Source organism: Trichomycterus rosablanca, chromosome 13 (assembly GCF_030014385.1).
Source record: "Trichomycterus rosablanca isolate fTriRos1 chromosome 13, fTriRos1.hap1, whole genome shotgun sequence".
Taxonomy (NCBI): Eukaryota; Metazoa; Chordata; class Actinopteri; order Siluriformes; family Trichomycteridae; genus Trichomycterus; species Trichomycterus rosablanca.
This window is the reverse complement of record NC_086000.1, coordinates 22,006,598-22,020,821: the sequence shown is the minus strand read 5'-3', so window position 1 is coordinate 22,020,821 and position 14,224 is coordinate 22,006,598. Positions and strand designations below refer to the sequence as shown.

At 39.1% G+C, this 14,224-nt stretch overlaps 1 protein-coding gene across 18 annotated transcripts in view; it reads right to left on the bottom strand.

Moving 5' to 3' along the window:
- syne1b (spectrin repeat containing, nuclear envelope 1b) overlaps window positions 1-14,224 on the bottom strand; it is a 100,668-nt gene that overhangs the window by 16,638 nt on the left and 69,806 nt on the right. For 13 of the 18 annotated variants that reach the window (XM_063006904.1, XM_063006905.1, XM_063006902.1 and 10 more), the window contains 36 exons: window positions 13,745-14,013; window positions 13,496-13,661; window positions 13,236-13,391; window positions 13,004-13,156; window positions 12,728-12,910; window positions 12,283-12,420; window positions 11,769-11,984; window positions 11,526-11,648; window positions 11,241-11,423; window positions 10,917-11,060; window positions 10,640-10,831; window positions 10,402-10,533; window positions 10,058-10,177; window positions 9,796-9,957; window positions 8,668-8,862; window positions 8,429-8,590; window positions 7,622-7,813; window positions 7,022-7,153; window positions 6,436-6,536; window positions 5,940-6,096; window positions 5,727-5,855; window positions 5,475-5,633; window positions 5,164-5,373; window positions 4,953-5,054; window positions 4,746-4,865; window positions 4,423-4,623; window positions 4,161-4,334; window positions 3,486-3,617; window positions 2,359-2,555; window positions 2,109-2,241; window positions 1,826-2,008; window positions 1,339-1,488; window positions 848-1,024; window positions 604-759; window positions 294-449; window positions 24-194 (listed from right to left, as the gene is read on the bottom strand). In XM_063006904.1, the coding sequence (XP_062862974.1) occupies window positions 24-194; window positions 294-449; window positions 604-759; window positions 848-1,024; window positions 1,339-1,488; window positions 1,826-2,008; window positions 2,109-2,241; window positions 2,359-2,555; window positions 3,486-3,617; window positions 4,161-4,334; window positions 4,423-4,623; window positions 4,746-4,865; window positions 4,953-5,054; window positions 5,164-5,373; window positions 5,475-5,633; window positions 5,727-5,855; window positions 5,940-6,096; window positions 6,436-6,536; window positions 7,022-7,153; window positions 7,622-7,813; window positions 8,429-8,590; window positions 8,668-8,862; window positions 9,796-9,957; window positions 10,058-10,177; window positions 10,402-10,533; window positions 10,640-10,831; window positions 10,917-11,060; window positions 11,241-11,423; window positions 11,526-11,648; window positions 11,769-11,984; window positions 12,283-12,420; window positions 12,728-12,910; window positions 13,004-13,156; window positions 13,236-13,391; window positions 13,496-13,661; window positions 13,745-14,013 (5,826 nt within the window). The remainder of the gene's footprint in view (window positions 1-23; window positions 195-293; window positions 450-603; window positions 760-847; window positions 1,025-1,338; window positions 1,489-1,825; window positions 2,009-2,108; window positions 2,242-2,358; window positions 2,556-3,485; window positions 3,618-4,160; window positions 4,335-4,422; window positions 4,624-4,745; window positions 4,866-4,952; window positions 5,055-5,163; window positions 5,374-5,474; window positions 5,634-5,726; window positions 5,856-5,939; window positions 6,097-6,435; window positions 6,537-7,021; window positions 7,154-7,621; window positions 7,814-8,428; window positions 8,591-8,667; window positions 8,863-9,795; window positions 9,958-10,057; window positions 10,178-10,401; window positions 10,534-10,639; window positions 10,832-10,916; window positions 11,061-11,240; window positions 11,424-11,525; window positions 11,649-11,768; window positions 11,985-12,282; window positions 12,421-12,727; window positions 12,911-13,003; window positions 13,157-13,235; window positions 13,392-13,495; window positions 13,662-13,744; window positions 14,014-14,224) is intronic. The other 5 variants (XM_063006907.1, XM_063006909.1, XM_063006918.1 and 2 more) reach the window with 1 other exon arrangement.

The following is a 14,224-nucleotide window of genomic DNA, read 5'->3' as shown; positions in this document are numbered from 1 at the left end:
CTAGGAGTTGAGAACCGACCTACCTGCAGACTGTCCACCTGAAGTTGCACAGCCTCCAGAGAACCAGTCAGCAGGCGGAAGCGAGACACAGAGTATCTTCCTTCTGTCAAATAGCTGTTGATTTCCTCTGCTGCCCACTTGTACTGACTCCACTGATCTGACACTGACCTCAGACTGATCTTCAACTGTCCAATCTGTAAAGCACAGTGCATTGTTTACTAAAGCTAAAATCAAATAATCTATAAACAGGTTTAGACTAAGCTGACGGTTAAAAATGGGAAAAGTGAACATACTAAATGATCAAGATTGGCCCAAGTGTGATTCAGTGCCTGGAGTGTTTCCATGACAACAGCACAGGCTTCATCTGTCTTGTTCTGAACAAGAGCACAGGCCTGCTCCTCTACTTTCTCCACCTCCTTTTCCTTCTCTTTAACCATCTCCTCCATTTCCTGTGTGCATGAAATATGTGTATGAAAAAGAGAGAGATGTGTAAGGTAAAATCAGTTTTAAACTAACAAACAAGCCCTTTGAGAGTTTAGATGTGTAGTCAAGGGACCAACATGGTACCTATTTTCAGTTAATAAGCACTTATTCCAGTTGTACCTGACAGTCTTTGAGAGCATTCTGCACTGAGGAGAGATCCTCAATCCTCCGTTTTCTTTTAAGTCGCTCCTCCTGAGCGCAGAACCAGGTCTTAAGGGTCTGCACATTGCTCTCATATTCCAGCCAAGACTGAAGCAAGCTCTCCAAGTACTGAACCTAAACAAAACACACTTTACAGTAAGGTAATGAACTAATTTACTAATTTACAGCACAGCAAAAGGTGGAAAGTTTTGGAAAGTCTTACCCTCTCTGTAACGCGAGCCTGCAGTATTTGCCAGCAGCGATTCATGGCTCCTAGCTTTTCAGCAAAGTCTGTCTTGTCACTGCGCTTGCTCTCTATATCGTGCCCACTGATCTGCAGCACTGACTGGTTCACAAAGTCCACGGTCAGCTGTTTACAGTTTACATCCACACGGTATCCCTACAAAGAAGTTAAAAAAGAAGTTATATACTTTACTACTGTCATGTGTGGGTTGACATGCATTTACTGTCAGGTGATTGTATGCAAGATGTATGTTTTGGTGGTTGTGTCAGCACTGAAAAAGAAAACAGCCCGATGTAACACTTGTTAGATCATTATAGTCACTACTAGTTTTTTAACATAGTATAATTTAAAAACAAATCCTATGAATTTAAGTATATATATAAATATAGTAACAACTCAGACATAACGGCTAAGACAGGCAATAGAACTAAATAAAATAATTAAAACACAGTCTCATAAGCTGGACCTACCTTGTATCGCTGTAGGAACTCCTGAATGACTTTAGAGCCAACAGCTCCTTTAAGATTTTCTTCATCCTCCTCAATCACATTTTGCATCAGTGAGATCCAGTTCACAAGTTCAGTGATGGCATGGCAGGAAGCTAACTTGTCCATTTGGGACTGGATAAAAAGGAAGCATAAGTCCAACTTTACCACACAGCAGGTTCAAATTCAACAAAAGGGTCACAATCAAGGTTGAATAAGTGATTCTGAAGAAGTGACAGTGTTCTGTTTTAAACCCAACATCCAAACAAATTTATCGCAAGCCTGTATCCCCAGAATATGTACAAGTGCACTGCTTAGGCTAAAGAGGTGCCTTTGTTCTGATTAGTAGTCCACATCTGTTTTTTCTTTCAAAATGTTTCCTTTTAATCATACATGTCATTGAACCTCGAATAAATCCTGGCCAGCTAAGAAAACCTAGGTAATTGTAGTAAAGTGCCATACAATACATTACCTGATGGAGTTTCTCTTGTACTACCGGGATACGAGTGAGCAGCTCTGTCCACTGGGCTTCAACACGAGCCAACTCAGCCCGAAGAACACCTGTATCTGCTTTCTTTTGCCTCAACAGCTGGTTTCCCTCATTCAATACTGACACCTTCAAACTGGAGCGAGCTTCGACTTCCTTACTGAATTCCTACACAGAGAAGAAGAAGGTTCCTTACTTTGCACCTAGAAAGCTCATCCATATACTGGCTAGCTTTTTAAAGTTTTTGATAGCATTCATTGACACTAACCAGGAAAGCTGAGAGGTGGTCTTTAACAGTCTCTATCTCTTCAGGTACAGTTCCTGACTGAGTGCTCCAGAACTCCAGACGTTCCAGAGCTTCTTGTAGCCACTGATTAAGTTCAGTAGATTCATTCTGATACCTAAGCAAAACAACCATCACATCAATTTCCACTAAAAAGTACTCAGCATTTTAAAAACGAATCAGTGATTCCTAACTTATACATTTAAGTGGTAGTATGCACATGCTGGGCCCAGACCTTGTCCAGTGTGTAAGAATAGATTCCAGATGCTGCAGCTCCTTGTTGACAATGTTGGTGTGGTTAAGCCAGTGTTCTCCCAGCAGAGCAAGTTGATTCTCCAGACTGTGGCAGGCCACAGACTGCAGCAAGCCCTTTCCCTCCTCCAGCACCTGATGTAGCTTGTGCTGGTGCTCAGCTAAAATAGACTTCAAGCCCTGAATAAATAAGATCAAATTCCCCTTAATAATATAAAACAGTATTAGCCTACTGACATTACATTACTTACATCACTCAAAAAATAAGCATAGAAAAGATCTCAAAACAGGGTGGGATGTAAACAATATTTAGTATTTATACAACAGGTAGTTCCGACCTTACAATCTGATTGGTTGAGAAGCGTTCTAACTGTGCTGATATTCGTGATAACAGCACGGTCTTTTCACACCACAATGGTATTACTCCGCTGACGCGTTGCCATTAACGACAAGCTTCATGCACACTAACGCACATGCAGGCGACACAGACTTTTTTTCCCGGTCGCGTTTTAATTCCGTTATCTGATACACAATCTAGCGCACTGTGTACGGAACATAACCAATTGTCTAATTCACTATCTAGTGCACTATGTAGGGAACATATATCCATGATCTGATACACAATCTAGTGCACTATGTAGGGAACATTAATGTGTTTGTAACGCGAACAGTTAGTTAAGCCATTTTAGCAGCTCCTAGTAGTTCTGTTTTCATCCATAGCCTTTGGTGTGTGCGAGAGGTTTTTTTATTTCTTTTTTTCCCTTCGGAGGTTCTTGCTTTCTTCTTCTTCTTGTTCTTACCTCCCTGAAATGAGTTTTTGCAACTTGGGATGTCTGCTTTGTAGTGTTAAACTTTATATTCGTTGTGGAACTACTTTTTGGCGGAAGGTATTGTCAATATTAAAGCATATTTAATATGAAATTCAGGGCTTCTTTGATTTATTTTCTTTCTTTATTTTGTAAAAACTGTTGTATGAAAGCAATAGAACACTTGAGGTCGTGTGTTATCGCGAATAACATCACGGCTGTGACGATCTACGGCACTCACCTTCGGTTCGTGATTATTCGCGATAACACACTCCCTCTCGTGTTCTATTGCTTAATAATATACCTGATATAGCGCTATTCTTTCTGTCAGCCTCTCCTCTGTCTCTTCTAGGAGAGGAACAGCAGGCATGCGGCTCTCAACTGTCTCCAAATGTCTGTTTAGACACTGATAGTCTTGTACCAGGCAGCTCCATGTCTAATAAGTAAACACATACAAATATACATAATCACACAAACATTCTGTAAAAATATGCATGCAACGATAGCTGTGTTTTAAAAATGTACAACTATTTACCTTCAATGACAATTACAACATCATAAGCAATGCAATCTGACCTTTATAATTTTACCACTTTAGATTTTATATGTAAGGTTTTAGACCAATTAAACTCTAAATTTTCAGCATATAAGATCAATGCTATCTGTCTTAATGCCAAGTGACTTTTGTCACTACACTAAAGTGTTAGCTTTGTGGTTGCTCTTAATTACTTGCATTTATTTACAGATTCTTAGTAATAAATGCAACTGTCTCTTTTAAGAACACATACACAGACAGCTAGGTCTAAATGTTACTGTATTGTACTCTAGTGAACTTCCTAACTACAGTTATAGTTAAGCGTAGCCAGCTAACTGAGCAATAAATGACAATCCATTGGATGCTAAAGTACTTGTAAAGATTAATTACGAATAACAGTCATTATTAACCATTAATGACTGAGCTTATCTCCATGTAACTAACCTCCAGAATATGTTCAAGTTCAACTCCTCTCTTGTGAGCCTGCTTTAGAACATCCTGTGCCTGGGCCAGAGTGTCTTCTAGAGCTTGGCTCTCTTGAGGAAGAACAAAGGCACTGATTTTTTTATAAAACGTCTCAGTCAGGACCATGTGCCACTCCAACCCTTGAAAGAATTCCTAGAAAAGCAACATTTAATACAAGCCCTTTATGATGGTTTATATAAAACATGTAGGATCAAAGAATGTGCTTTAACAAACAGTTTACCTTATGTTTGTCTAACAGACTCTGGATTTCTTCCACTGAGCAAGCAATTATTTTCTGTCCAGCAGCCATCTTATCCTGAGCAGTATCTACCAGATCCACCAAGTCTTGTAGTGCTCGCTCATACTGGCTTTTTAAAGCCATGTTTTGATTCAGGCCACTCCGGCGTGAGCCCACCATTATCGCCAACTCCTCATAGGCATCCTAAACATAAAAAGACACATCATTATTTTTAAGCGCACAAAAATACCATTCTAAACAATATGGAATTTTTTTCTAAAATTAAGTATTGCTTTCATACACATAGGTATAGACTGAATGTGTACCTGAAGTTTCAGCAGTTCATTAGTGGAAATTTGATCTAGCTGGAGATCTGCTCCTCTGGATTTTAGGTCTGTAATTTTCTGCTCTAATTTTTTCAGGGACTCTTCTGCCTCTGCAATAGTCTGTGAGGGCAAAGATCAGAAACGAACTTGTAACAACCATTTGTGTATTAATGTAAATAAATAATCAGAACTGTTTTTTTCTTGTACCTCCAGTTGTTTTTCTGCTGGTTGATCGAGAATCCCTGCCAGCCTCTGTAGAATTTGAAACTTTCTCTCACTAAGAGCAGAGGAAAGTAGCTCCAGCTCAGCCTGTAAAAAATACAAAAAAAGAATACCATAAGAGATGATACCCAGGTAATGCTTTTACTGAAGGAAAATATTAAGGTTCACCACCAGCTTAAACTTGTGCGACTTTAACCTGAAAGGCAGTGAGATCCTGCATTCTGCTCCTCATTCTATCACATCGACGCTCCACTGCCGAGTCTAGGGCCCCAAGTCGCTGAGACAGGCAGTCAAGAGTATCCACCATCAGAGCCTGCTCTTCTCTAGGCAACCCCACAACACTCTCTAACAGTATGCGACTGTGCTTCACCTCTTCTGTTACCTCAGCCACATCTTTCCATAAAGCCTAGAAGACATGGAAATAAAGTAAGGTATTAACTATAACATGATGACTACTTCTGTTCTAATTTATTAAAATGTTAGTTTGGCATAAGAAAAGTCACTGACCTCATGGTTGGAGAGCTGAGTCTCTGCATTCTCCGTCAAAAGCACTGACCTAGAGAACAGAGTGTTCTCAACATCATCCAGCCAAGATGAGGTGGATGTAACTGCTGTATACAGCTGTTGCTGCATTTGGATGCCTTGCTCTTCTACTGAACCTGCACCCTGCTCACACAACAGGGCAAGAAATGTCACACTTTGCATAAAATATTTAAGGGATATGTATGTAAACATGGTTACAGTGACAAGCCGTGTTACCTGTGCAGAGACGTCCTCTGCAGCCTGGCTAACTTCACTGTATAATGACTGCAATGTGGACTTGTTGACCTGAGCCTCTCCTTTATAGACAGGAGCCGAAGTGTTCACACGAGCAGTCCTAGAATAAACCTGAAAAAAAAAAAAATTATAATTTCTATAAGCTGTTCTCTATTGTAGCAAAACACTTCTGCTTTTAATAATTGAATCACATACTGGCTGTTTGATATCCTGCACCAGGGTGCGCTGAAGAAGCTTAAGTTTGGTGGTCTGGTCTTTTTTCAGGCTTTCCCATATCTGTCTCCTCTGTCCCTGAGCAACCTGGCTCACCTGCTCTAGTTCTGGAGTGAATACCTCACTCACACTGCAGAGCCTTAAAGACACAGAGGGTTATGTTCATAATGTGGTAAAATGTTAAGTTAATTTTGTTGATGCTTGGAACAAATTAAAACATATAATTGCATCTACATATATAAATGGTAAAATAAAAAGAATTACTAAGCTGAATTAAAATGGATTTTTATTGAATTAAAAACAATTTTGATGTCATCATTACATTGCACAAAACACTGGGACAGAAGCTATTTACGACTCATCATCTTTCTATACACCTAATAATTATTTGAGGATTGAAGTTAAACATTCTGCTTTAACTTTCCATGAAATAAGACTTGTTGTGAGGGAAAAAAAACAACTTAGGAGACATAAACACCTGGGACTGCTGGGTGAAGCCTGCTGGTGGAGGATCTCTTCTCCTCGGCTAGCTACAGATTTAAGCAGCATCTTCTGCTCAGCCAACTGCTCCTCAAGTTCCTTTTTTCCAAAGAGAATGAAGTACTGTGATTAAACATTCTCAAATTAACCTACTGACAATAATAAAGCTATGTGCATCTGTATGGACATTATGCTTGAAGACAGTCACAGTAAAGCTAAACACTGATTTCTTATTATTAGATTAAAAAAACATATCATTCATTACCTATATGCTGTGTAATAATATGTATGTTAACAATTAAGTTTTTCAGTCTGTGTGTGAGTTTGTTGTGAAACTAATACAGGTAACAGGACCAGGTGTGTGGTCCCACTGTGCTGTGAAAAAAACATAACTGGCTTTTATATACAGTATATTATCTATGCCATCGAAGCTTTGTTTCAATATATTTATACTACCCTTATTTTTTGTTAAATCTACTAGGTCACCAAAGCGTTGTTTTGTAGTGTTGATAATTCTGCATAATTCAGTGATGTTTTGAAATATTTTAATGTTTGACTGGCAACATTTGCTAATGTGTGTGTACTTTTTTTCTCTGCAGTGTGTCCTGGTGTTGCAGGCTTCGTGTACTGCGGGCTTGGGCCAGCCAATCCTGCATATTAGGACTCTGAGAAAGGCTGGAATCAGATTCACTATCAGACGGCTCCTGAAGTAATCCCTGGAAACATAGCAATGAAGAAATAGCAGCCAATCAGTAATTACATTACTTTTAGTTAGCAGTCACACAGGTCTCCTATCTGCTTTTGTGAATTCCCTGGATTTCTGCATTAATAACTCATAACATGTGGTCTTTTCTTTATTTAAGTCATTCACACATCTTGCTTAACTCATTTTAAATAAACATACATTTATTTTTCATTTACAGACCAGGATAGCAAAACTACATAATTCTGTTGACTATTAAATTCTCCAAAAGTCAGATTATGCAAAATTTTAGCTCAAATGTTTTGCTGCTTCAAAATGTGCACAAAGTTTAGGTTTTGTGGATTAACCTATTTAGTCAGAGCATTTATGTTAACAGACATTCGTACAGCACTAAACAGCATGATCCCTTTTAAGATCCTTAAAAAATACAACACATAAATCATCCATGTATAAACAAGGCCTTGCAATGCTGGGACCTCACCTGGATGCTCAGCTGTTTGTCCTGTAGCATTCGCTGCAGCTCCACAAGGCTGCTCTTTAAGGTGCGTAGTTTCCTGGCTAGGTGCTCAGCTTCGTTCCTGGTCTCTGGTTGTCCCTCTAGTAGCAGGGCCTCACTGTGCAGGGAGAGCTCGGACAGAGCTAGCACCTTCTCCTCAATCTCCAGCAGCATGTTCTGCAGCAATAACAAGAGAGAGGCCAGCTCGAACATGCTTCTTTCCTATAATCTTCCAAGCACAAGAGCTGAGACCTGCTGCTCTAGCCAATACTTAAGAACAGGACATTATTTTTAATCCCTCACATGATAAGCTTCCAATGCACATTTTAAATGGTGATAATTGTTTATCCGCGTCTCTCAAGGTAGAGTTTCTTTTATCTCTCACTATACCAATGAGTGGCAGTTTGGTAGTGTATTATAAAGCAGGGGCGGGCCAACTTGACTGCCAGTGCCAATCAAGGCACTGGAATCCACTAATCACCTGAAAGCCACTCCAGCCACCAGTGACTAAAATACTGAGACATATGCATAATCTGCTTAAAGCTTAGCAACCTAAAAATCTGAATGCACTGAGGTCTGCTATTACTTGTGTTTACTTGTTTGATTACTCTTTTTTTAATTACATTTGAAAAAAAAAGTTCATCTAATCACACAGTGAACCACAATCATTTACAACATGGCTGTAAAATTTGTAAATAAAAATGTCTAAATTTTAGTGCTAATTGCACATTTCTCACTCACATATAAACATAACTACATAAATACACATGGCTAGTAAAAAAGTGCTCTAACCTCACAGTCTGAGGGCTGCTCATTCATCTGTGAATCCTGAAGGGTGGAGTTGAGCATGCTTTGTGCACTTAGCAGCCACTGCTCTAAGTCATCCACCTGACTAAGATAGCGTTGTAAGGTCTGTTCCTGTTGCTGTGCCTCCAGGCGATCGCTTAAACGCTCCTGAGGCATAAAACACCTACTTTACACTGAGCTTCAAAAATATAATCCAATATAGAATAATGGCCATGAGAGTGTACCTCCAGAAGCTGTCGTTTGCCAGAGGCTTTCATATTAATGGTGGCCATACGATCAGACAGCACTGTGAGGGTGGACTGCATAGCAAGGTGGTCAGCAGTGTCAGAATCCAAAGAGTCGGAAAACAGGTCATCTGCAAAGGTTGACTGCATTTCATCTATGTCATTCTGCAGCTTGAAAATGTCTTTCATTAGACTCTGTAAATCATAATTAGTGATTAGGAAACTGCTTTCCAGTCATTTTTCTGTAATCATTTTATTTATAGCTAAATGTTGCAAAGCCAACAACCAATTATGCTGCAAAACCCCAAACAGTACATATAGGTTAACATAAATGCATTAATATGTTACTATCATTGTGAATAATATAATTGCCATAAATATCAACATGTATTATAGTAAACATATTATAGTAAAAAGGCACTATGATAAGTTCATCGTTCAATACGTGGGTTCTTCAAAAACTTCTGCACTCTATTTTTTTAAGAATTTCAAAAACAAATGACATCACTTTTCTACATAGTCACCTTCCAGTGCATTTTTCCCAGCGTCGTACCAACCATGCCATCAACAAATAATGTTTTTGGTTGCATGTAGCCACTGATGCACCACTGCTTTCATATCATCATCACATAAAAATCTTCTTCCCCTTAAAGCTTCTTTGAGCATCCAAAAAGGTGGAACTCAGATGCCGCTAAATCTGGACTATAAGTTCTCTCTCAGTCTTTTAGACACTATAACACCAACTACTACTCCTTCCGCCCTCACCACTTCCAACAAAAATATAAAAGTGCAAAAGTTTTTGAAGATCCCTCATATATTACAAAATACTTACCATAAAGCATCATAGTTAGAGCAATGCAGTGTTATGGTTTAACATATATTAGCAACATTTATTATAACACAGCAAACTCAATGTAGTACCCTACAATTAAATATAATAATAATAATAATAATGTAGTTACATTACTAACCATGACAACATAGTAACTTATTAATAACCACATATTTTTAACACAGTAGTATTAATGAACAACAGCTTCATCCAAACACATCATAAAGTATGAAAATCAATTCCATTCAAAATAATTAGACATGGTGCATAATAACAAAAAAAATACACTCACTCACCTGATGCAAAATCATTTGACTGTCTGGACTTTGGTCATGCAAAGGAGGTTTATTTAGGCTAGCTTCAACAGATTCCATCCTCATGGAAATGGACTGCAAAGAGCCCTGGTATCGCTGCTGTTTCTCCAGAGCCTCATACAGAGTCTTTTGCTTTTCACTAATCTGTAACATTGGGGAAGTGAAACATAAATTACATATGAAATATTAAAAAGCACCAGAGGATCTAAATCTAATTCTTTGTTTCGGCATGCATATGACATACCACATTTTTCAAGGTCTCCCATGAACGCTGAAGGTCATCTAGTTTAGATACAGACTCCAAGGTTGGATCATACAGCTCTTGTATGGGAGCTCTGACCAGATTAGCTTGGCCCATGGACAACTAAATACATGAGATATTTATTAGATACAATGCAGGACTAATGACTGCAAAATAGCAAAAAAGATACAATAAAGATACAATAAAGCTAAGGCTGAAAGTTAGTTTTCAGTAAAGGTCAGAGGCAAATTAGATAAATTAAATAGATAAGACATATTTTTTAAAAGAAAACTAAACATGTCAACATTTAACAAGTGTAAATAGTAAAATTCCTTTCAACATGGTACCATGCTAAGCGAAGCCTCAGTGTTAGTCAAAGGAGAGGAGGGGCGATAGAAAGAAGCTGAGGAGATCTCGCTGTTGGTGCTTTCTTCCCCAGACTCCTCAGTAACAGGAGACAAAAAGGTGTGTGGTGTCATCTGACACCATGAAGGCGCAAAAAGAATGAAACAAAAAGGCAAATATTCATTTTTTTACATTTATTTACTCAGAGAAGTCAAACAACACAAAATGACTCTTACTTACCGTAGTAGGTTTTGTTTGGGTTTGCTTGACTTCTGCAGCTCTGTCTAATTCCTGTGCTTCTTCAGTCAGGCCCTCTGCATCTCTTATAGTCAGAAGCATGGTGGCATGCTTTGCTTTTACAGTTAGCATCTTACACTTTGAGTTCAAAGATGCAATTTGATCCTGGTAGCCTTTGATTTTATGGGCCAACTCCTGTTTGGCAAATTACAATGACATTAGGTAATGGAAGTATTAGCTACTTTAAGAAGTATAACTTATATATATACTGCATACTCACCTCATGGTGACGTATCTGGGTTTGTAGCTGCTGGATATTGCTGCTGGGAATAGGACGGTCCTGGATGACCCGATGAGCGTCCTCAATAAGTCCCTGCAAATGTTGTACCTCCTGCTCATATTGCTCATGTTGTACCACTGCCTCCTGACACAGGATACACGGACAAGTAAGACATATTATGCTTTTAAAATAACATGATACAATGCTAGGCAGTCTAGTGCATTTGAATACACATGCATACTAAATGTGTTCAAACCTAAACTTTTAACCTAAACCTAAACTCAAACCTAAAGTATTAAACAATGTCTCTAAATAGCTCTCTACCTGAAGAATGTTGCATTGTTGGATGGCAGTGTGCTGCAGCTGGCTGGCCTCGTGTTGTAAGTTAAGAGCAGTGCGGCAAATAGACAGGTTCATCACCACCTCCTCTGGAACCCGAAGAGCACTTTGACTCGTCTGTACTGCATGCACCTGCTGCTTAAAATTCTCCATGTCTGACAACAGACGCTACAAAAGAACACCAAACCCATTAGTGAACAAGAATAATGCACAATGTTACTCCATACAGTTCAGTGTCAGTTCTTTTTTAAAGTTGGTGAAAAATATTACCTGTCTCTGAGTAAGCTGTTCTTTGAGACTCAGGCGCGCCAGTTCGGGAGATGTGAGGGTGGCCTGGACCTGCTCCAGAGCTGTTTGCAGAGCTTTTACTTCATTCTCAAACTTTTTCAGGTCCTGATCAATGGAATTTAACAGTTACATGATTGGGCTGTTCTCATAATCATTATTGCACTCATAGTGAAATATAAAGCATTTATGTGTAATTGTGAATTGAAATTCCAGCAACAAATTTACCTCAGTGGCATCCTGTAGACTCTGCAGGCGAGATCTGATGGACTGTTCAAGCTCCTCTGTGTGGCGGCTCAGCTCAGCCACCTGCTGTCCCATGGCCTCCATGTGCAGAGACTCAGACAACAGGTCCACCTTCTCCTGCATGGCCTCCAGATCCCCATGAAGCTCGGATGATTCATGCAACACAGACTGCACAGACAAGAAGTAAACAAAAATTAACTGTCTTTTTATTAAAATAATGTAGTCATTTACATTTACGGTATTTGGGAGATGCTTTTATTAGTGACATACAGTTACAACAGAATACAATTCTAGCAATTAAGAGTTAAGAGCCTTGCTCAAGGGCCCAACAGTGGAAACTTGACGGTAGAGGGTACTGAATTGGCAGACATCTGATTACCAATACAGTACCTTAACTACTAAGCTACCACTGCTCTAAGTCAATCAAATAGTCACAAAAACGCCTAGGACTGTTTTCCTGTGTATAATTACACAATATTTGAGTTAGGTGGCCCACCTGGTACAATACGATCTGCTCCTGCAAGTGAGAGGAGGAGTTCCAAATGACATTGGCCTTAACCAAGCTTCTGGCTCGCTCTGTCCACTTTACTATAAACTCCAGCATCTCGTTGTACTCTTCTAGATGTGTGTCAGCCTGAAATGAAAGACAGGACAAACATTTATAACATCATATGATTTCATTAATTCAATTCCCCCTTTGTTTGGGCTTTCAGGTACATGAAAAATGTGCATTGTTTGCTCTAAAGTGCTTCTAGATTCAAGTAAGTGAGTGAACAAATAAGTGCCAGCACCCAGTGTTTCCAGCAAGGCTTTAGACTCCCCATGCCCCTGATCAAGAAAAGGCATTAACTGAAGATAAAATGTGAATGAATGAATGAATGATGACTGAAAATGTAAAATTAAATATAAATATTTATACTATATATCACAGTGATCCCTACTTTTTTCAGCCAAACCATTCTGTATTCTGCCAGGTGGATGGTGCGGTGGTGGATCTCTCCTAACTTTGAAATGGCATCACTAAGTTGCTTGGCCAAAAGTGGATTACGCCGACCAAGGTCCTGCACCGCTGCAATCAGCTCAGCAAGTGTTCTGCCACAGCTCTCCAGCTCATCACAGAAACCCTATGCATGGATATGATAAAAAGCTCAACAGTGTTCACCAAGAAGGGTATCACAGGCACAGAGCACAAATTGTTAAAACCACTTGTATCCTACCTGAGTTTCTTCTTTGGCTTGATCAGTGTCTGTGGCTTTTTCTTTGAGTGTTGTAGATATAGTTTTTAATTTCTCTGAAATGTCATGGATCCTGGAGTTAAATTCCTGCTTGATAACTGTAGTCTTTTGAATGTCTCTTTCCTTGGCTTGGATCTTAAGCACAAAATATACAATTTAGACATAAAATTATAGTAAATTATGTAAAACTAGTAAAAAGTTGTTGGAGAAATACCTGATCTTCAATTGAACCCAAAGCCAAAGCAACCTCAGCCAACTGCATGGAGATTTCTGATGGCAGAATAGTGTACAAGTCCAAATACTTGGTCTGCTGTTGTTCTGCAATCTTATCCACATTTTGACGGTGGGTGATCAGTTCTCCATGCATTACCTAAGCAAAGGCAGAAGTATTTAATCCACATACTTTGTAAAGGAAAAGTAAAACAGCTCATGTTTGGGTTAGATTATGACTATAACTACAACTCAGATTATCACCTCCAGCTCTTGTGTAAGAATGTCCAAATCAGCAGTGGGGTTGAGTAGGAGTTCTCTTGAATCCTGAATCCAACTTTTCACCAAGCTTAGCTCTCTTTCCACCTCTTCTCTATCTTTTAGTTCTTTCTGGACACATATTTTACCTGTCCTGGACTTCTGCAAGAGACTACAAAAGAAAGAAAGGATTAGAAAGGTCTGGTAAAAAAAACTACCCAAGATGAAAAGACCTATTTTTTTTCATGACTTTACCTTTCAAACTGATCTTGCACAGCTTTAATCTCCCTTAGACTAGGTAGTTGGTCAAGATCAGTGGTTGGCACTGACACCTCAACATCATGCAACAGATTGAGGGCATACTGTCGTAGAAGTGTGTGCGAGGACAGTTCCCTCTCTAGGTCCTGAGTGACCAGCTCATACTGCTCCAAAAGAGACTGAAGTGTGGCTTTAGAGGCTTTTTCTACAGCACATTCAGGAACACGGCTTTTTAGCTCCTCTGCCACAGACCTTAATTTCATCATCTGAAACAGTAAAAGTATTCAAAAGTAAGGTTGAAGCTCAATAAATGATGCAAATTATTAAAAATGAAGTAAATAGATGGGCCATGATATGCAAGGGGATTGTGTGTGTAAGTAGTGGAAATCAATTCTTGATGTTTACATTTTGAAATGAAACACAGTGTACTCTCTCTCATTTTACCCTCATTTTTAATTTACACAAAATGTACTGGGA